This window comes from Archocentrus centrarchus, chromosome 8 (genome assembly GCF_007364275.1).
Source record: "Archocentrus centrarchus isolate MPI-CPG fArcCen1 chromosome 8, fArcCen1, whole genome shotgun sequence".
In the NCBI taxonomy this organism is placed as follows: Eukaryota; Metazoa; Chordata; class Actinopteri; order Cichliformes; family Cichlidae; genus Archocentrus; species Archocentrus centrarchus.
The window spans coordinates 24,121,147-24,141,218 of NC_044353.1; the positions used below are offsets into that span (position 1 = coordinate 24,121,147).

Below are 20,072 nucleotides of genomic sequence, written 5' to 3' on the forward strand. Positions count from 1 at the left end.
AGTAATGGTCGCGGTTCAGCTCCCGACCGCTAGGAGGAACAAGGAGGGACCCATCCCCGGTCCCAGCGTGGAGAAGGAAGCGGTCTGAGAATCCGCATCCCTTCACAAGACGGGACAGAGCGAAAGCCCGAGAAGAGACCACTTTCAGTTTTAATTCGAAGACTTTTCCTTACATGGGGACGAGAAATGACATCGACTACGAGCGAAAGGAGGGCTTTTGCTCATAAAATCAACCGGTGAGACAGTGACAGAAGTTATTGTTTAACGGCACTACACTGCCGCTCGCTTTGCTTGAGAGTGACCTGCAGGACAGGCGGTGCATATAGCCTCTAAGCTAGGATTTGTAAGGTATCACAAAGCATAAACCGTGTAGTATAAACACACCTGTAGCCTAATACCGGGAGAAAGGGGTGTAGTCAAGTAGTTTGCGCACTTTTAACAGGTGTCTTGTACTTTGGCAAGTTTAATAACGTGTTTTCCACACGTTGTCGTAGCATCGTAAGAGCTTGGTTGTCAACAATGATTGAGCTACTTAAGTACAACACCGCCGAGCCAAAGGCTACTCTGCTATTAACGTGTGTGTTTTTCTGGGGAGTATTTGTTTCGGAGCAATAATAAGGGAGAGGCTTTGCACTTACTAAAAGGGGATTATGTATTGTTCTTGTGTCGTGTGAACACCTCGTAGGAATATATTAGTAACCTGTCTCCACATGTTGTAAACTGGTTCTGCCTCTACATCAAGCGGTACTGCATGGGTTGGAAATTTACTGTGTTTCATAACACCGAACACATGTTGATCACATTCCAGGAAAAATCGTTAAGGCTTGCCATACCTGTCAACTGTCTTGGAATAACAACAGTAACAACACTTGTGTATGTGTGTAGTGTAGGTACTGGAAGGGAAGTAACTCCCTGTAATTTTTGCCTTAACCATTCGCGTCAAATTCACAGTGCATTTTGTGATCCTTTTCATCAAGGAATAAACATGACAATATATTCTTATGCACGGGGATAATTTCTCACCATCACACGATGGACTCAAGATGGACTATAACACATCACGAAAGAGATTCCCAGTCTATTCCTAAAATCCTGCCTCTTTAGTGGGACCCAGACTATTGTTTAGTGCCGGATGCAGGAAAGGGTGGGAAGGGGTGTTCTGGCTATTGACTTTGCAGCTGATAGTGTTCCTTTTTCCTGTTTTAAATGGAGCTATGCTAGGGCTGCAGAAACTCTTTCCACATTGCCAATAATATTGCACCGGCTTTTAAAGTTCAACCTGAAAAAATGCATCCTGATTTGTCATCAGGAAAGCTTAGCTACATGTTGGAGATGGAAGCAGAGATCATCGGTCTTAAGAGTCCTTGTGTATTGAAGTAACGCATGAACCATAGCTGTGTAATCACAACAGAGATGTTGAAGTTTTTGCAGCTGTGTATATGAGAGACATAGACATGCTGTGGTTCTAGAGGAACAGCTGCCTGCTGTCTCTGGGAAAAGATTTTTTTTCTTCTTCTTCTCCGGCTTTGTCTTTAAGCCTCCCATTGCCATTACTCTATAAAGGCCAGGGATGGAGCTCTGGCTCTGTGCCTGCTCCCTGGAGCCAGCTTACCACCTCTCTGTTAGATCTACTCAAGTCCCTTTTCAGAACAGCTGCTGCCATTCAGCATTGCTACTAGTATCAGGAGATGAAAACAATGATGAGGGTTCACAGATTCTGCAGGATATGATCATGATGATGAGTCAATCAATTGTAATTTCCTGAATGGCTGTAGACACTGAAGCTGGTAAATGTGATAAAATGTAAACATGATTTTTGTTAAAGCCATTTAACAGGATTTGTATTGCTACATTTTATTTCTAACCTACAAATCCTTCTGTTGCTCAGGACGATTGCTGCAGAGGTCAGAAAACAAGTGTCCAGAGACTATGGCTCACCTCAGTTGTCCAAGAAACGAGGAGGCGGACACCACCCTGTGAGTCACCCTGTAGTTAACCCCTCTGTGTTACTGCCCAGCAGCTTTAAAGCTCCAATTAGTCAGTCCAGAAGTGGATGGGTGTAACTGTGTGAATGTGCACTGAGTTTGGATACAGAGGAAGATGTGAAGTGCACTTTTAATTAGTATTGGCAGCAACTATGAAGGGTGGTGGCTTAGAAACATGCATACCTGCTGTGTTGTTCAGCAGCCAGGCAAGGTCTCTGCATGAATGCTTGTTCAGAGTAGAAGGAGATATTTTAAATATATATATATATATATATATATATATATATATATATATATATATATATATATATATATATATATATATATATATATATATATATATATATATATATATATATATATATACGATGATTTGTTTTGGAAATTGTCTTTTGCCTTGTTTTAAAGATGTCAGTATGATTTCTAACTAGCCCAGAAGAAATTTTGGATCATCTGTGGTCTTCTAACAGACCCAGCACAACATTGGTTGTGGAGTAGAACCTTGTTTTTAGTTGCAGTGTAACTGTGCCATATAAAAGCAAAGATGACAACAACTTACAGTGTTTTTGCGTTTAGATAAGTGCTACAGCAGTAGGGCCTGTAGGAGATTCTGCTTTTGATTGAACACAGAAAATCGAAAGTACATGCCTTGTTCAAAACTGAGAAGTGAGAACTTTGAACTGTAAAAGAAATGGTTAACCTTGTTTAGATGTAGTATTAGTCTTTTTCATCAGCGTTCCTGCATATGCATGGGGTGCAGAAAGTTTCTGTTAACGATCCAGTTGTGGACCTTATACTTTTTCATATTTCCTGTAGTAGTGGGTCCTTATAATACATTTGGCTAGTTATAAATAATTAGGTCAGAATTTGTGTAAGTAATCCCTTAGACTGCTTTATATTCTTGGTTTCAGATACTTTTTTTCCTGCTCTTGTATCTGTATGTCATCAATAATTTGGTATATACCTAATGGAGTCATCTCAAGCACATAGCTTTGGCTGTGAGCACAGAAGCCCTACCCATGTGATGTTTAATCCTTTTGTTTGAGAGAGAGACAGTCCGTCATGACAAAAGCCAAATTAAAAGGAAGAAGAGAGCCATAACAGTTGTTTCAGACAGAGGATGAACTGATGGGCTTCAGTAAGGTCCAGTAATAATAATAATAATAAAAAAAGGATTATTTTGGACTGTAAATCATGCAAAGCTACTCTAGCCCCATTGAAGTTTGTGACACAGTAAATTTAGGGAGAAATGGTAATAAACCTGTAATAAATTCACAAACAGAATATTTTTTTCTGTGAAGGTCACAAACTTAAAAGAGAAACACTGCTTTCACATGCTTACCTTTTCTGTGATTTGTATTAATGTGGTAATACTAGAAATGGCAGCAATGTAATAGTTCTAAGTCCATAATAGTTTAATGCTGACTGACAGCTGCCCCTGACGGAGGTGGTCGAGCCGGTGGATTTTGAGGAGTATGTGAGCAGTCATGCTCCCGGGGTGGAGACCGGCCCCCTCAGACAGCTAATGGAGTTCCCCCCGGATGACCTGGAGCTCCTCCACCTGGACAAAGAGTGCACTACACTAGAGCCCCCCCTGCCTGAGGAAGAGGAGTAAGTCCAACTACTAATGGCCAGCACAATCTTCATACTTTAACGCTCAAGTTCCATTTATTGTCTTGACATTACTACACAAGCTGAGCATTAATATCACTGTAATGGGCAAACATCACTACAGATGGGAACAAAGCCTTCTCTCTGTGAGCATAAATATTAAAAGCATGCTTTGCTCAATTATTCATGTGTTTTTCTGTGCAGCTCGCTGGATTCCAGAGTGAGAGATGCCTTGGCTGTCTACACAGATGACTGGCTTGTCATTCAAAGAAAGTAAGTGGTCACAGTGGGGTACCAGCTAAATTAACCTACAGTATGTGTTTCATCTATTTTGTAATAATGTGCACCACATTTCTGAGTTCACGCTGCATGTGATTGACAGTTACATTATTAGTGGGGCTACTGCTCTTCTCCTGCAGATATCAGCGCTACAGCACCACATACACCCCTCATAACTCTGAGCGGCAGAGGGAGAGGCAGCGAGGGTTGGTCAAACAGACCTTTGAACTGGATGAGGCTGCTGCAGCTGAGCGCCAGGATGACCAGGTAGATGCCTGTCACGTTCAAAGACCCTGTTGTTTTAAACACCATAGGGCATTCAGTCAGGTTAGGTTCATGAAACATGCTTTAGTATTGCCAGGAGTAAAAGTTTTCCAGCTATCACACTCTGAAATTGCCATCATTTAATGCATGGACAAAGAGGTGGAGTTGCCAGAGAAGGCAGGATGAGTTATATTCTGGTCAGCAAGTTAATCATATGGAGAATGACTAATGGATAAATAGCTAAATTCCTTATCCATTATCTGTTACACTTTCCCCATATGAATCATATCAAATGGGTAATAGGATATGTAGTGAGTTGTAATTCTTCTAACACATCTTTGCCTGGAAGAAAAAAAAAACAACCTCACTTCTCCATCTTGTGTGATTCAGGATGACGCAAAGCGGCGGTCAGTCAGCCTCGATGAGACGCCTCGGGGCAGCTGGGCCTCCAGCATCTTTGACCTGAAGAATTCATCTCCAGATGCTCTCCTGCCAACTGTGCTTGAACGAACAGCTGCAGAGGACATGGACCGCCGGAATACTGAGACACGCCAGCAGGGGCGCCACAATGACCTGCTTGGCTTGTTCCCGCCCCCTGATGAGGTTTGTATTTAATTGTCTTATATCTGACTTTGTTGTGGTTTAAATTAGGACAAAACTCTTCAAAAAAAAAAAAAAAGATTTGTAACTTTTGATAACAAATTTAGATTAAATAGCACAGTTACTTAAGTTCCATACAGTTAATGTAGGGTTTGCCAGAGTTGATCTATTTATTTATTTTGCTCCCTCCGTAGTGCAGTGGTTAACAAATTTGCGTAACATGCAGAAGATCCCTGGTTCGAGACCAGGAGGATACTGAAATCCCTGGGAGGATTTGAGGATATCCGGCATAAAAATCTGTGCCAAATCAAATATACAGATGCATCTGCTGTGGTAACCCCTTGTAAATCAGGGAGCAACTGAGAGAAGCTTTAGGTTTACTCAGTTTAGAGGAAACACACCACACTGATAATGAATGGTTACCACTCTGGGTAACCGTTTCCCTGGGAAACATGGTATTATAAATTTGTGATAATAAATACCCATTAGTGTAATACTCTGGTACACAGAGTAATATCTGCAGTGCAGATTTCTCTGCATGGAGCAATGATGAGGTGGAACTGTTGAGGAAAGTAAATATACGGCCATCGTGTTGGTGAAAATTTAAATTGGGGGTTGTCGCAAAGCAAATACAGCAACATATTTGTGCAATACTGGGAGCATTGCCAGAGGAAGCTATGACAATGGGGGAAACAGTATACTCACAGAAAGGAGAAATCAGAAAGGCTATGTGAGCCTAGCTATAATGTTTAGGTTTCTTTGTGTGAGGTATAAGACTCCATCAGGAAGCAAACTTAAGTGTCTGTATCATTTTGACTGAAACACAAAACTGGAGTTTTTGAACTTAAACTGGGTCAGCAGCATTTCCAAACGTCTCTTTTTAATGGTCCTGAAATGGATTAGCAGTGCTGGCACTGGGCATAAATGTTGTTAGTTAGATGTTTAAAACTAAAACTTGTTAGTGTGGATGTAACCTGAGAGTTGTTACCTCTCCTGAGATTCAACCTGTGAGAACCTTGAAACAGCCCACGATCGAATTATTCTGCTATAAAAAATAAACTTCCGAATTATTGATCTCAAGTGCAGCATTTCTGTAGGCTAGTTGTGTAATGAATTGAACGCGACAGCTTAGACTAGCAGCACACTGACAGAGCTGTGTAACTTATACCCCCTTTCCACCAACATGGTGTCGGTGCCCAGTCTGCTGATGCAAAGTGGGAATCACTGACATCTGTGGCTGTGGGAGAGACTACAGCAAGAAATCCAACAGTGAATCCACCATGATTTTTGGTGGGCAGAAATGAACCTGATAGTTAGTAATGGTACATAGTAATCTGTGCTCAAACCAGTCATAATGTGGGCTGGTTAGATAGAACAGCAGCACTTCATTGGTGTAAAAGAGGTATTTACTGACATGCATGCTAAAATAAAAAAATGTCAGCACTCTTTTCAGTCAGTGATAACCAAACCTTTAAAAGACATTTATTATTTCCACCTCTAACAGTCAGTGCAACAACTGAAAGCAAAACAGAAATCGAAAAGAAAAGCACAGAGCTAAAGCTGCAAAAAGCAGAACACTCTGGCAGCAGTGTTTAGAAATGCTGTTACCATTTGTTCAGCTCAGAGTTACATTATTGAATGTTCCCATAAAGTGAATGCCCATAATGTCTGCAAATCTAACCACTCCAGGAGAACTGTTTGCTTTCCTTCCCTCAGTGTTCTCCTTTCTCCTTTTCTCACTCCTGTTTTTTTTTTTTTTTTTTTTATGTCTGTGGACACGTTATTGTTTCTCTGCCACTATGTTGCCATGACATCTGTGTAAATGCTTTGCTGGTGTCTTGCTCTTTTGTCTGTGTGGTAGGATGAAGCAGTAGAGAGGTGCTCTCTTCCTGAAGTGCCCAAGGAACATTGTGGCCAGAGGATCATGGTCAAGTGTCTGTCTCTGAAGTGAGGAACATTTGGAGTATTGCTACTGCCTATCTTCACACTGGTTATTGTATTTATTATAAATACCCTAATGCGCTCCATATTTGACGTTGTTTATTTTGTGTGTTTTTCAGGTTTGAAATAGAAATTGAGCCAATATTTGGAACACTCGCCCTTTATGACATCAAGGAAAAGAAAAAGGTTTTGTTTCTCTTTGTTCCATTTGATTAGTTCTTATTTGGAATAATGAGTCTTCTTTCAATGAGTTTTACTCTGTAAAACCACTTACATACTGCTGAGCTCATACTTCACTAATTTAATTTCCTTCATCTCAAAAAGGCCTAAGTGGTCTTGCGGTTTAGATCACTGAGTCAAAACTGAATTAGCATCCCTTGACGTGCATTTCCATTATCATCTTTCCTTCCCCTGCCTCCTCTGATTCCCGCTTATCTTTCCTCCCAACAGATCTCTGAGAATTTCTACTTTGACCTTAACTCTGATCAGATGAAAGGACTGCTAAAACCTCATACACCACACACTGCCATATCTACACTGGCCCGTTCTGCCATTTTCTCCATTACATACCCTTCTCCTGACATCTTTGTGGTCATTAAGGTATTGAAATATCTAAACTACACATGAACAGTGCTGTGAAATAATAGTTGCCCTCTTCTTGATGTCTTATTTTTTTTAGCTTTGCCGTCGACGACAGATGACAGTCAGCAGAGCTGATCCGATACCGAGCCGTCTGGCCGTCAACTTTTTGCTAAATTCGCTCCTCGGTCATTTATACTTGAAATCTTCCGAAACTTGGTGCAAATACTTTTTGGGTAATGCTCTACAAACTAGGAGAGATTGATTTTTGATTTTGTTTAATTCATCTTTTTTTTTTTTTTTTTTTTTTTTTTAATGAATTTTCTAAATTTTTGAGAAATACTGTACATTGATGTTTACCTTTAATCCTTACTCTACCCTTATCCCTAAGCCAACTCTTTTGAAACTTGGTATGAGTATTCAATGTCCAAAGCTCTACAAAATGCTTCAGGCAATTATTTTAATTTTTTATGCTTTTTAGACAATTTTGAAGATAAACAATACATTCAGTGACTACTTAATGTGGTATGAATATTTATTGGGCAAAGGTTTACAGAATGCTGCAGCGAGATTTTCAGTATATCACATATTGTACAAGTAAAACATTTGACAGCGGGGCTCTATAGGCCAACAGATTTCTTGTTTTGCATATTTGTCACACTTAAATGGTTCAGATTATCAAATACATTTTAATATTAGACAAAGATACCCTGAGTAAATACAAAATATATTCTTTAAAATGATGGTTTTATTTATTCATGGAAAAAAGCTATCCAAACCTACCTGGTCCTATGTGAAAAAGGATTTGCCCCCTAAACCTAATAACTGGTTGTGTCACTCTTGGCAGCAAGAACTGCAATCAAGCCTTTGTGATAACTGGCAATGAGTCTTTCACAACGCTGTGGAGGAATTTTGGCCCACTCTTCTTTGCAGAATTTTAATTCAGCCACATTGGAGGGTTTTCAAATATGAATGGCCTGTATAAGGTCATGCCAAACCATTTCAGTTGGATTTAAGTCTGGACTTTGGCCAGGATGCTCCAAAACCTTAATTTTTTTTTTTTGTTTTGTTTTGTTTTTGTGAGCCATTCAGAGATTGACATGTTGGTGTGTTTCAGATCGCTGGCCTATTGCATAATCCAAGTGTGCTTGAGCTTCAGCTGTTTATTCTCCTTCACGGTTTTTGGGTAGAGAGCAGAATTCGTGGTTCCACCAATTACAACAGGTCATCCAAGTTTTCAAGTAGCAAAGCAGCCCCAGATCATCACACTACCACCACCATGTTTGACTCTTGGTATGATGCTATTTTTATGATCTGACATAGTTTTATGTCAGATATAACGGGATGCAGACTTTCCAAAAAGTTCAGCTTTGTCCCGTCAGTCCACAGAGAGGCAATTAAGGCCTGCAGTGCTTTAGATGTTGTTCTGGGTTATGTTGTGACTTCCTGGGTGAGTTGTCAGTGCTTTTTGAGATCTTTTAGCCTACTTCACATTGTCAGACGGGTTTTATTTGAGTGATTTCTTGATTCAAATCTGGCAGTAATCAGGCCTGGGTGTGAACTCAGCTTTCAAAAAAATTTGATTAATTCATGAGTTAATGGGGGTCGGGGTGGGATTATTTTTTCACACAGAACCAGGTAGGCTTTTTTTGCTTAATAAATTAAATCATCATTTCAAAACTGCATTTTGTGTTTATTTAGGTTATCTTTGTCTAATATTAAAATTTCTTTGATGATCTGAAATGTGTGACAAATATGCAAAAAAAAAAAAATCAGAAAGAAGGCAAATACTTTTTCACAGCGATGTAAATCAACAATAAATATTATTTTATGTCAAATAATTTCCCTCAATGTGTTGACAGTGCATGTGTTGTATTTCAGCTTGAAAAGGTCCTTCAACAAGGAGACATTAGTGAATGCTGTGAGCCCTACATGGTTATGAAAGAATCAGATTCTTCTAAGGTAATGGAGCCAAAATATTCTTTAAACTGTTGCAATGCTCAGAGCTTGCAGCCACTTGTGTCTAGTCACAAGAATTACTCAATTCTGTCAGAGTGGCTGCAATATTTACTGTCCTCTTTGGTAAGCCAATGCTTGGCTCCTGCAGATGTTTTAGGCTGTTCAGTATCTTTTAGATCATATTTTGTCCCACTGCAGCACAAGGAGAAACTGGAGAAGCTGCGCCTTCAGGCAGAGCAGTCGTGCACACGTCTCGGCCGCTTTCGCATGCCTTTTGCATGGACGGCCATTCACCTACTCAACATCGTCAGCAGTGTGGGAGGTTTGGACCGGTCTGACCCGGACTCTGATTCTGGTACTGCTGAACCCATACTCATCCTCAATTTCATACGTTTCATGCATAATTTCACGTGTGCACATATACTGATCAGCCACAGTATTAAAAGTACTGACAGGAGAAGTTAGCAGTGATCATCATGTTAGAAGGCTGGGAAACCTGGCTTTCAGGTGGGTGTTAGCGTGACACTTACCGTTACCTTAAACATTGTTGCAATGTCAGTGGTGTCCACACCAATGTGCCCTACATACAAAAAAAAAAAAAAATGCTCAGGAATTGCTTGAGTAACTCAAACAACCCAAAACATTGGCCTATTTTATGATCTGTGCATCTGTAGGATGCAAAAGAACTGCTCCTAAGCATGAAGGCCCCACAACGCAACTCTCAGAGGATCCACTGCTAACTTCCTGGTGTCAGACACCACAGGACACAATCAGAGGTTCTGTTTCCAGGTCAGAGCTTTTTTTTTTAGAACCTACACAGTATCAGGCAGGTGGTGTTAATGCTGTGGCTAGTCATTGTATGCTGATCATTTGCCTAATCAGAGTAACAAATGTCTCCTATTCCTGTAACACATATGCACACATGTTATACGGTTTGTGTCACTGCTAGAACGAAAAGGTCTTGGAACGTGGAACGAGAGAAAGAAGAAGGGGTTCGAGCGGATGAGCATTAGTGATGACATGTGTAACTTTGCCACTTTTCGGCCAGCAACGCTCACCGTCACCAACTTCTTCAAGCAGGTATTTAGTAGTCAGTGTTGTTAGCTCTGTGCTTACAGTGAGGTAAAGTGGCCAGATTACCCTTTATTTTAATGGAGTAGTTGAGTTTTACCACCATAGCCACAAAAGGTGAGACATAACTTCATTTCAAATAAATGGATACAAATCAAATAGAGTTTAGTTTTCTCTCTACTGTCACCAAGTGCTTATTTTAAAAGGTAATCTTTGGGTTTCTCTTTGTAATATTGTCAGCTCGTTACTTTATATAATGTCAAGATAGCTGTTGTCTTGTGAATTGCTGCTATATAAATACAATTAATTTGAATTTGAATTGCACAGTAGACAATATAAGAGAGAGAGGAATCAATCAGCAGTTCCAGTGCTGTAAAACTACTTTGTCCGGTAACCTTGGGGCAATACTGGCCATTTAATTATTTAAAGAAAAATGTATTTACTTGCAGGTGCTCGATCGAAGATTATACTCTCTGAGTTGTTGCACAACGGTTATCGGTAAATTGTTGTGAAAGGACAGCAGTGTTTGCAGTTATCCCTTTTTATATAACTGTGAATCAAGGGTGGGTGGATTTATTTAAAAAGACCGGACACGTGTCACCATAAACTGAAGGGAAAAAATGATCAGAATCTTGTTTTTAACAGTTCAGTGAATAAAGAAATTCAGGCCTCTTGTATATCAAATGCTATCCCATTAAAATCTATTAATGTGATGTTATTTATTAATGTCAGTTCTAACATGCCATTTCCCTCCTAAATGACTAGTTTTTGTAAGAGTACAAAACTGCAGCCTGTCTTTACTCTTTGTATTTTAGTAGAGATAAATGCAACAAAGCCTGTGAGTGTGACGGCTCTGCGACATACTCCTCCCACTGCAACATATATCCAACACACCCTCTTAATCGTTGCAGTGCACTTAGGTTGCCAGATCTTTGCTAATTCTTCTGAAACTGACTGCATTTTAACTCTGTCCCCAGCATCAACTTTTAGGCTAGAACTTAGCTAACTTAAATATATAAAAATATATTCCATATAAGAGAGCTGAATGAACAAAAACTACATTATAATAAAATTTAAAGAGTTTTATAGAGAACACACTCTGCTCTTTTGTTTACCAAGGAGGGGGATAGGCTGAGTGATGAAGACCTTTACAAGTATCTTGCAGATATGCGCAGACCCTCTTCTGTTCTGCGTCGACTGAGGCCCGTCACAGGTAAACGCAGCATGCTTCTGCCGTCTAGGTTCATATTCAAGGTGATTTGCTGTGAACTGTTTATCTGCCTTGTTGTTAATCCCCGACATATTTTGACTCTCAGCCCAGTTGAAGATCGATATTTCTCCAGCTCCAGACTTGCCTCATTACTGCCTCTCACCAGAGCTGCTTCATGTGAAGCCGTATCCAGACCCGCGGGTTCGGCCAACCAAAGAGGTGCTGGAGTTCCCTGCCCGCCACGTGTACACACCACATACCACCTATAGGTGAGCGGTCACCTTACAAAGGCACACGCATGGACACGCAGACTGTTGGTCTATAAAGCAAATATACGTTGACCTAGTTTGGGCTTGCTTCTTGTGTCTATTTGATTATTGATTTTTGACAGAGCCAGACTTTGTTCAGCCTTTAAGTTTGTAGTTAAAAGAGAAAAAGAAACACCATGATTTTTTTTTTCTGAAACAGATTTTTACTGATGACACTTTTTTGATAAGTACATAAATACAAAAACAAGCTAAAATAGCTTTTTTCCTATATACATAAGACTAGTAAGATTAGTTTGCCAAACATAATCATTAATAATTTAACAGCTTATTTTAAAAGCAAACTTTACAAAGCAAACTGAAGTAAAGGCTGAAATATACAAAAATAATACACAAGAAAGAGATTAGAGCTATAATGACAAGGACATAATCATGAGGGCTCTAAAATGTATGTTTTCTGCCAGTACAGTCGACCTATAGCGTCCATAGCAAGGCTGGAAGGGAGTGCAGTGAATTTCTGGAGTTGAGATCTGGATCATGTCAGCACTTCACTCTGGAAGAAGAGAGCTAATCAGCAAATTTAATCAAATGTTTACCAAGAACATCAGATAGTTCGAACAAATTATTTACCATCTTCTGCAGTTTGGAGAGCTGCTCATTCTGACTCGCAATATTCTCTCTTTGGAGCTGAGTCAAAAGCTGGATGCCTTCCAGGACATTGGCGTGTTCCTCTGCTCTCTCCTACAAACAGGAGTGACATTAAAATAACCTGTCAGTGAATTTGTGACTGGTGTTCAAATATGAAGCAATAACCAACAGAAGCAGCTGTTTGCCAGCTGATGTGAGAGTGACAGAAGCTATGGTGAGTTGTAACTAGTTCAGCTTTCCGTTACCTGCAGCTCCTTGATGCTGGGAGGTAGAGAGTTGTTGAGGTACATCTCCAACATGTTCACTTTTGCCCTCAGCTCCTGCTCTTCCTTCTCCACACCGGTCAGCCAGTCTTTAGTCATCTTGGTCTGAGCCTCTTGCTGGGCCATCTGGGCCTATCAAAAGAGCATCTGCCTATATTATCCTCTTCCCCCAACAAAAGCCCCAGTGCAGCTGGCAGCTGCTTTCCCAGAGTCTTACATGCAGCTTTCACACACACTTTCCTCCCTCTGTCTTAGGTATTAAGAGTGTGGTTTAACCATATGCAGCTGGTAATTTAAGTGAATAATAATATGATCATATGTCTTGGCTGGGAGTGCCCAAACGTTAACAGCAACACAGGATTTTATGTAGGCATTATAAAGGAAAAGAACTGCTGTCTGTCTCCCTTTCTCTCTGGCTCCTCCCCCTTAATCTGATGGCAACTTATGTACTCTGTCTCAGGTTTCCTCTGCTCCTGCGTGTTGTACTTAGATTGAACCCTGATTGTAATTCTGAGTCATTATCTCTCCTCAAATACCACGACCATTCAGCTTCACCTGGGGAATCTGTTGTTTACATATTTCCATGTTTTCTTACCTGTAGCATCTGTAGCACTTCTTTCATCTGTTTCTCCACCTCTGCAGCCTGCTCAGTCTGCTTCCCCAGCTTTTGGAGAGTTCTCTCATGATTCTTCAAAGACCGGCTGATTCTTGCTATCTTTGCCTCAGTCGTTTCATAAGCATAGTTTAGGGATTCGCTGAACTGTATGACCCCAAACATAAGCACATTGACTTCTTCTTGTGGCACAATCTTGTATTCCGTCTTGCCGGCCTTCCTGACCGGGCTTGCACGGATTGCCCCGGCCACAAAAAGCAAACACAGGCTCCAGATCATTGTGATAATAAATGTTGCCTCCTCAGTTTTCTCAGCGGTTCAAAAGATTTTCTGATTTATCTTTCAGCAGTAGAGCCTGTGCAGAATAAAGCCTGTTGGATGTGTAAATTAAAAATGAAAGCTATAAGCAGGCATTTGTCTGTCATAGCAGTAGCATCAGCCCTTCTGTGATGAATCTGGAGGGTGACTGCTGCACCTTATATTGGATGTGTACGTGCAGTACCAGAGTAAAACATTAGCTCAGTTTTGGTATGATCACAGGTCTTGTCCATGGCCTTTGTCACAGTGACCTTGCCTTGAAGTTTAACTGCAGAGATACTAATTTTGTCATTTAGGTCAGAAATACATGCATCATTATAACAATGTAGGCAGCTTTTTTTTTTTACACAGAAAATATGATCTTAACAATGAATAATATATTCTGTGCAGTAAGTTTAGTTGATTATGTTGATCACACGTGATTGTGTGGCGAGTCAGTGCCTCTTTACAAGTGGCTAAAATCAGCTGTTTCAAATATGTACAGGAGTTACCGCTAATGTTTAACTTGGACAGGAGTTAAGGTGACTTGGACCAAGTGTGGCCAGGACTGGGTCACACTCCTGACATGTGCACACTCATGATGTTGTTTTTTCTGTGAATAAGATTGTTACATATATATATATGTATATAGTGGGAAGTGATTAATACAAATGAGGCATGATCTTATTGCCACATGCTGACATCATAACAGGATTTTTTGAAATTCTTCTATTTTTCTCTTTCTCCCTCTCTGCCTTGCATTATTTTGCCTCTAAGGAACCTGCTCTATGTTTACCCGCAAAGTCTGAACTTCAGTAGCCGTCAGGGCTCAGTGAGGAACATTGCTGTGAAAGTACAGTTCATGGCAGGAGAGGACCCCAGTCAAGCTTTACCGGTGAGTTACACTCGAGGATAATCAAGCAACACGACTGCGATGTTCTCTGGAAAATGAAATCCCAGGCGCAAAGAAAAGCTTGAGGGAGTGAAATACTATATGATGTCTTTTTGCTAGAGTGAACTTCAAAGGAACACATTTGTGAGCAGCAAAGGAAGGAGAATTTAGTTATGTTTCATGACCTGCAGCATATCTTTCATGTTATCACTCAGATTTTCTTTGTTTTATATATTTATTTAGTATCAAATGGATGATGCAACTATATAGTGTTTACTATAAGGGACACTCCACTCAGAATATTTCTTTTGCATATCAAACATTAATCCCATGTAGATCCAGAGGGTAGAAAAAAGATATACTTTGCTTATTACGTAACATGGTTGTGGCTGAGACAGTTACTCCAATAGATTACTCAAACTACTCATCCAGCATTGGTTGAAATTCACTCATTCTTTCATTTATTCCAGATGCTCATTGGTTTGCTGGTATGCTTTGATGATGAGTGTTTCATAATCAAATGTAGAATTTAGTGGCTCCTCACTATAAAGATATTGTCCCATGTAACCCATTCTGAATTCACAAATTCAAATGGCATTATAATTGGAAAAAAAAAAAAAAAATATATATATATATATATATATATATATATATATATATATATATATATATATATATATATATATATATTTATTACATTGGTTAAGGGCTACGTGAGTGATTTAATCTTTTAGGTTTCAGAGGACTTTTGAGTGAAAAGTTTTTGTAAATGTAATCTGCCACTAACAGTAGAAGTTCCAGAGTGAACTATGCTCAGTTTGAGCTTGAAAACAATTATGGTGATGATGGTGGATCTCTTATTGATGAACTGCATTTATACTCTGCTTTTTTAACTAGGTCATCTTTGGAAAGTCAAGTTGTGCTGAGTACATGAAGGAGGCATACACTCCTGTCATTTACCATAACAAGTAAGGCTCCCTCACCTGCGGACCCCCTGCTTCAGTCTGTCCAACTTTTCTTTCTATTCTGAATATCTTGTTTAACTCTTGCTCGGAAGGTCTCCTGAGTTCTATGAGGAGATGAAGATGAAGATTCCTGCCAATCTGACAGACAACCACCACCTGCTGTTCACCTTCTACCACATCAGCTGCCAGCCCAAACAAAACACTCCTCTGGAGACCCCTGTGGGCTACACTGTGAGTGCACTCCTTCAGCTGGCTCTCGTTGAATACTTTCACCCACACACACTCACTTGTTCGATAGCTCTGTCTATTGTCTTGCCATCTGTAAGAGATCGCGTGTCTTTCTTTCCGCCTGCAGTGGATCCCTCTGATGCAGCATGGCAGACTACGCACCGGCTCCTTCAGTCTGCCCGTCTCTGTGGAAAAGCCCCCGGCTAGCTACTCTGTGCTCACCCCTGACGTGAGTGTGGTTGAAGAGATTGTGTGAATATTAGTTCTTCTTCCAGCACCTATTCCTTTGTAGTGTGACTGAGTGTTAAATGAGTTGGATGTCACTCTGGCAGGTTCAGCTCCCAGGCATGAAGTGGGTGGATAATCACAAAGGTGTCTTCAATGTTGAGGTGAAAGCGGCCTCCTCGGTTCACACTCAGGTACACAAATATGTTTCTTATACTGACGTTTCTGTACCCAGTTGGTATTACTGGGTGTCTGTGGGTGCTTAAAAATATTCTATAAATATCATAGATGTACTATTAAAATGATCTTAAAAAGCATTAAATTATCTTAAACATTCTCAGTCATGTAAACGGCATATTTACAACTACATCATGCTTTGTAGTTTAACTAACCCTTTAAGGCAGTGCCACAAAATAAAACAAAAAAACAAACAAACAAACAAAATCCCAGATCCTTAAGGGGCTCGCTTTAGGGGTGTTGATTTGCAGTCCATTGGTGGAACCCTTAGAGATGTTTATCTACAGAGATGGGAACATAGCAGTTACTTTTAGTGGTTAAAGTTAAAAACAGATCTACTGATCAACTGGCCAGGGACCAGAATCAGATGAATTCCAGCATTCTTGGCCTGGACTGGTGACTGGCCAGTCAGCCTCACATATTAACTGATGTTAAAAAGTCTTAGATGTAACTTTCTTATATTTATAGAACCTCGAAAATATATAAAACCAAAGTTTTTGGTTTCATGTAATATGAATGCAAATGGCCATAATTGGGAGGAAGTCTTAGAAGTATGGTGCATATTGTGAGCATATTACTCAAAGTGGAGAAATTTTAAGTGTATTTTATGGTTAGTTTTGCACTATGCGTATGCAAGTCATCAAGACATGTAATTTCATATCTCTTTAGAAAAGGAAGGTCACAGACACCCCTGATCACTCCAGTCTCCTAGAATTTCAAGTGTTCCTCCAAATCAGAGTGCACCGGCATCAGCTGTTACTTATTATTCATTGTGGTTGTACTCCTAGGACCCCCACCTGGATAAATTTTTTACTTTAGTGTATGTTCTGGAGGAGTACTCCTTCCCTTTCCGCCTGAAGGACGTTATCATAACCGAGGCAAACATGGAGGGGGAGCTGAAAGCCAGCATGGCTGCACTGAAAGGGGCTCTGCTGGATACCTGTGTTAGGTTTTTGCATCAGCTGCTCAACAAACTCATTCAGCTCATCGTCTACCCTCCAGTCATTGCAGGCCAAATTGGTAAGTAGGCTGTTTACGCTATTTTACATCAATTCTGGTGTTGGAGATAGGAGTTGTTGTTTTGCAAACTACACTGAAATGCAAATTCTTTTTTTTTTTTTTAAAGAGTAAATAATATGATGATTAGTGGTAATTATTGATTGCCTTTTAAAACACTCACTTTGAATTTATCTGCAGTGAACCTGGGTCGGGCTGCCTTCGAAGCCATGGCTCTGTTGGTCAATCAGATCCACAAAAACCTGGAAGGGAACCAAGATCAACACGGCCGCAACAATCTGCTAACATCTTACATTCATTACTGCTTCCGCCTGCCCACGGCCGAGCCTACTTTGCCACCGACCGGTGAGTCTCCAGACTTAGCTGTAAAACCCGTAGTTATGCTGGAAGAAACAAAACTTGCTTTTGCTAGACCATAGGCTGTCAGGTTTTTTTGGGATATTTTTTATTTGCTACCATCTCTGCTCTTTCCTTCTCCTTGAGCAGCAGGCACCCAGGCCTATGAGATGCCAATGCAGTATGCTACCTTATCAAGGGCAACAGCCCGACCGAGCAGTCTGCAGCTCTCCCGTTCCAAAAGCATTAGCAACTCCAACCCAGACCTGGCTAGCACACCAGTTTCTCCTGATGAAGAGGTGCAAAGGATCATGGGGGGCAAGGTGAGATGCACCTCTCCAGTCCAAATCTGTTTGAAAGAGAGTAAAGTGGTTAAAATCTTGAATTTATTTCAGTTTTAATAGCTGCAGTATGCACTTTGTTGGGCTTTGTTTGGAAAGGTGTGCCAATTGGTTCAAAGTTGTATTCTCATAACCAGCTGTTGCTTCATGTGCTTCATTTCATTTGCCAAATGTCTCATATTTTTTGGCTAGCACTGAAGTGGATGCTGTTAAATAGAATATATGAATGCTGTTGCAGTCTGGCTACACAGAAAAGCAAGCTTGTGTTTTCTGTTTTTATGAAACCCCTTGTGCCATATTTCCAGTTTCTGTTGAGCCAATATCACTTTGTTATTTTGTTGTAATGATAGTTTCTGGCCTCTTCATAGCTGATTCAATAAGCTCAGGTCGACTGAGAGCTCTGTGCCAACAGTGTATCAAACTGCTTAGACAACAATGCAGTAATTCTCTGTGCCTCTGTCCCTTGTGTTTCATGCAGTACCTTCAGTCTTTTATTCTCCCCTCCCAGCTTTCTTTTCTTCATCACTTTTATCTCCTTTTATTTTGTCCCTGATTTTCTCCTCTAAATAATCTTTTGTGTAGTAATTACCCTCTATTCACTTACTGTGCTCTTGCCTCTTGCCACACTCTGTGTGTGTGTTTTTTGTGTGTGTCTGGTGGCTTATGGCAGGGCATTGACCGCTCCCACTCCTGGGTAAACTCTGCTTATGCCCCCGGGGGCTCCAGATCTGTGCTACGCCGGAACCCCAACTCCAGCTGTGAGCTCAAGCAGGTGCCAAATCCTTTCACCTCATCCTCACCTTTACCTCCTCCACCTCCATCCCGCACTGCCGCTCATCAACTCTCGCGGGTCATTTCTTACCTCCACTGCATCTGTGTCTGTCTGGCTCTCTCTCTGCCCACCTGTCACACCTTTTTATCTACTCCCAGTACATCCTCTCTGCTGCCTAACAGGCACAAGTTCTGCCTGGGGCTTGTTAGGAGTTCATAGAAAGTTCTCTGGCCACCCACCTATTTCCATTCACCCATTTTCACGTCATCTCTGTGTGTCCACCTCACCATCACTCCATGTCAGGCAAACGACCGCAGCTGCAATCGCATGTCTGCCTTTCTGGACAGCGTGGCTTTGTTTTCAGTTCCTTCAAGGCAGATTGCAAAGAAGGTAAAACTGGCATCTAACTAATAATAAAAGTGACAAACTAACACATTTTGATGTCATAACATTCACCGATTTCCAATATCATTATCATTCATCAACATTTGTGTCATTTTAACACTCGTCTACATGGAATTGATGTGAAAACTTACAGGTTTTTTTTGGACTGAATAACTATCAGATTTTACTCTTAAACCTTCATAAACCACAGTTACAGTTGATGAATTAGTCTTAATAGAAAATAAAAACATTTTATTTTAATCTTGGTAGCTCGCCTAGACACATAGCACACTATCATATCTGAAAGAGTTTCTTCATGTAGGCTAAAGCTTGCTTGTTGTTGGTTCATGTCTAGCTGCTCCATGAGGAGCTGGCTTTACAGTGGGTGGTCAGCACCAGCACAGTGAGGGAAGCAGCGCTGCACCAAGCTTGGTTTTTCTTCCAACTGATGGTCAGTATGCCTCTTTAAGTAAAACAAGACATAAGGTCTACAAACTATCAGGCCTATTATTAGAGCAGAAAAAAATATTGTCTTCTTATTTGTCCCCACCTACAGACAAAGAGCATGGCCCATCACTTATTCCTGACCTCAAAATTGGATATTCCCAGGCGACAGCGGTTCCCAGACCGCTTTGTGGATGATATCGCTGCACTTGTGTGTGCCATCAGTGCAGACATCGTCAGCCGATTCCACAAGGTGCAGGATCCTCAAAGCTGCCTCATATTCAAGAAATTTGTAGTGGCTTCTTTATTTATTTTTCCTGCCTTATCTTTTATACATAGCTTGAACATTGCGAGTTGATTCAAACTTAGTATACAAACTAATATAATATAAACCAAGGCTTTTCCTCTTTCTCTCACATGACTTTTCCTCTTCCAGGATGTGGAGCTTGTGGAGAGGCTAAATAGCAGTCTGGCTTTCTTCCTGAATGACCTGTTGTCTCTCATGGACCGGGGCTTTGTCTTCAACCTCATCCGTTCCTACTACAAACAGGTCCCCATTACGCTTCTGCCTATTTTCCTGTAATCTGATACCCTCTGAGTCTCCCACACACACTATTGTATTTTTTTACCGTTTTCTTCGTAAAC

At 40.6% G+C, this 20,072-nt stretch overlaps 1 protein-coding gene across 2 annotated transcripts in view; it reads left to right on the forward strand.

The window, feature by feature from the left end:
- dock6 (dedicator of cytokinesis 6) overlaps positions 1 to 20,072 on the forward strand; it is a 30,571-nt gene continuing 10,499 nt past the window's right edge. Inside the window, exons 1-27 of one of the 2 annotated variants that reach the window (XM_030736086.1) lie at positions 1 to 236; positions 1,889 to 1,976; positions 3,418 to 3,596; positions 3,801 to 3,869; positions 4,016 to 4,142; positions 4,530 to 4,742; positions 6,601 to 6,686; positions 6,800 to 6,866; positions 7,131 to 7,280; positions 9,141 to 9,221; positions 9,417 to 9,573; positions 10,168 to 10,298; positions 11,409 to 11,502; positions 11,606 to 11,768; positions 14,364 to 14,481; positions 15,376 to 15,446; positions 15,536 to 15,674; positions 15,799 to 15,900; positions 16,004 to 16,090; positions 16,922 to 17,153; positions 17,331 to 17,495; positions 17,637 to 17,809; positions 18,498 to 18,599; positions 18,903 to 18,989; positions 19,339 to 19,434; positions 19,540 to 19,680; positions 19,864 to 19,977. In XM_030736086.1, coding sequence (XP_030591946.1) covers positions 187 to 236; positions 1,889 to 1,976; positions 3,418 to 3,596; positions 3,801 to 3,869; positions 4,016 to 4,142; positions 4,530 to 4,742; positions 6,601 to 6,686; positions 6,800 to 6,866; positions 7,131 to 7,280; positions 9,141 to 9,221; positions 9,417 to 9,573; positions 10,168 to 10,298; positions 11,409 to 11,502; positions 11,606 to 11,768; positions 14,364 to 14,481; positions 15,376 to 15,446; positions 15,536 to 15,674; positions 15,799 to 15,900; positions 16,004 to 16,090; positions 16,922 to 17,153; positions 17,331 to 17,495; positions 17,637 to 17,809; positions 18,498 to 18,599; positions 18,903 to 18,989; positions 19,339 to 19,434; positions 19,540 to 19,680; positions 19,864 to 19,977 — 3,282 coding nt within the window. In that variant the 5' untranslated portion in view covers positions 1 to 186. The remainder of the gene's footprint in view (positions 237 to 1,888; positions 1,977 to 3,417; positions 3,597 to 3,800; positions 3,870 to 4,015; positions 4,143 to 4,529; positions 4,743 to 6,600; positions 6,687 to 6,799; positions 6,867 to 7,130; positions 7,281 to 9,140; positions 9,222 to 9,416; positions 9,574 to 10,167; positions 10,299 to 11,408; positions 11,503 to 11,605; positions 11,769 to 14,363; positions 14,482 to 15,375; positions 15,447 to 15,535; positions 15,675 to 15,798; positions 15,901 to 16,003; positions 16,091 to 16,921; positions 17,154 to 17,330; positions 17,496 to 17,636; positions 17,810 to 18,497; positions 18,600 to 18,902; positions 18,990 to 19,338; positions 19,435 to 19,539; positions 19,681 to 19,863; positions 19,978 to 20,072) is intronic. The other variant, XM_030736087.1, reaches the window with a different exon arrangement.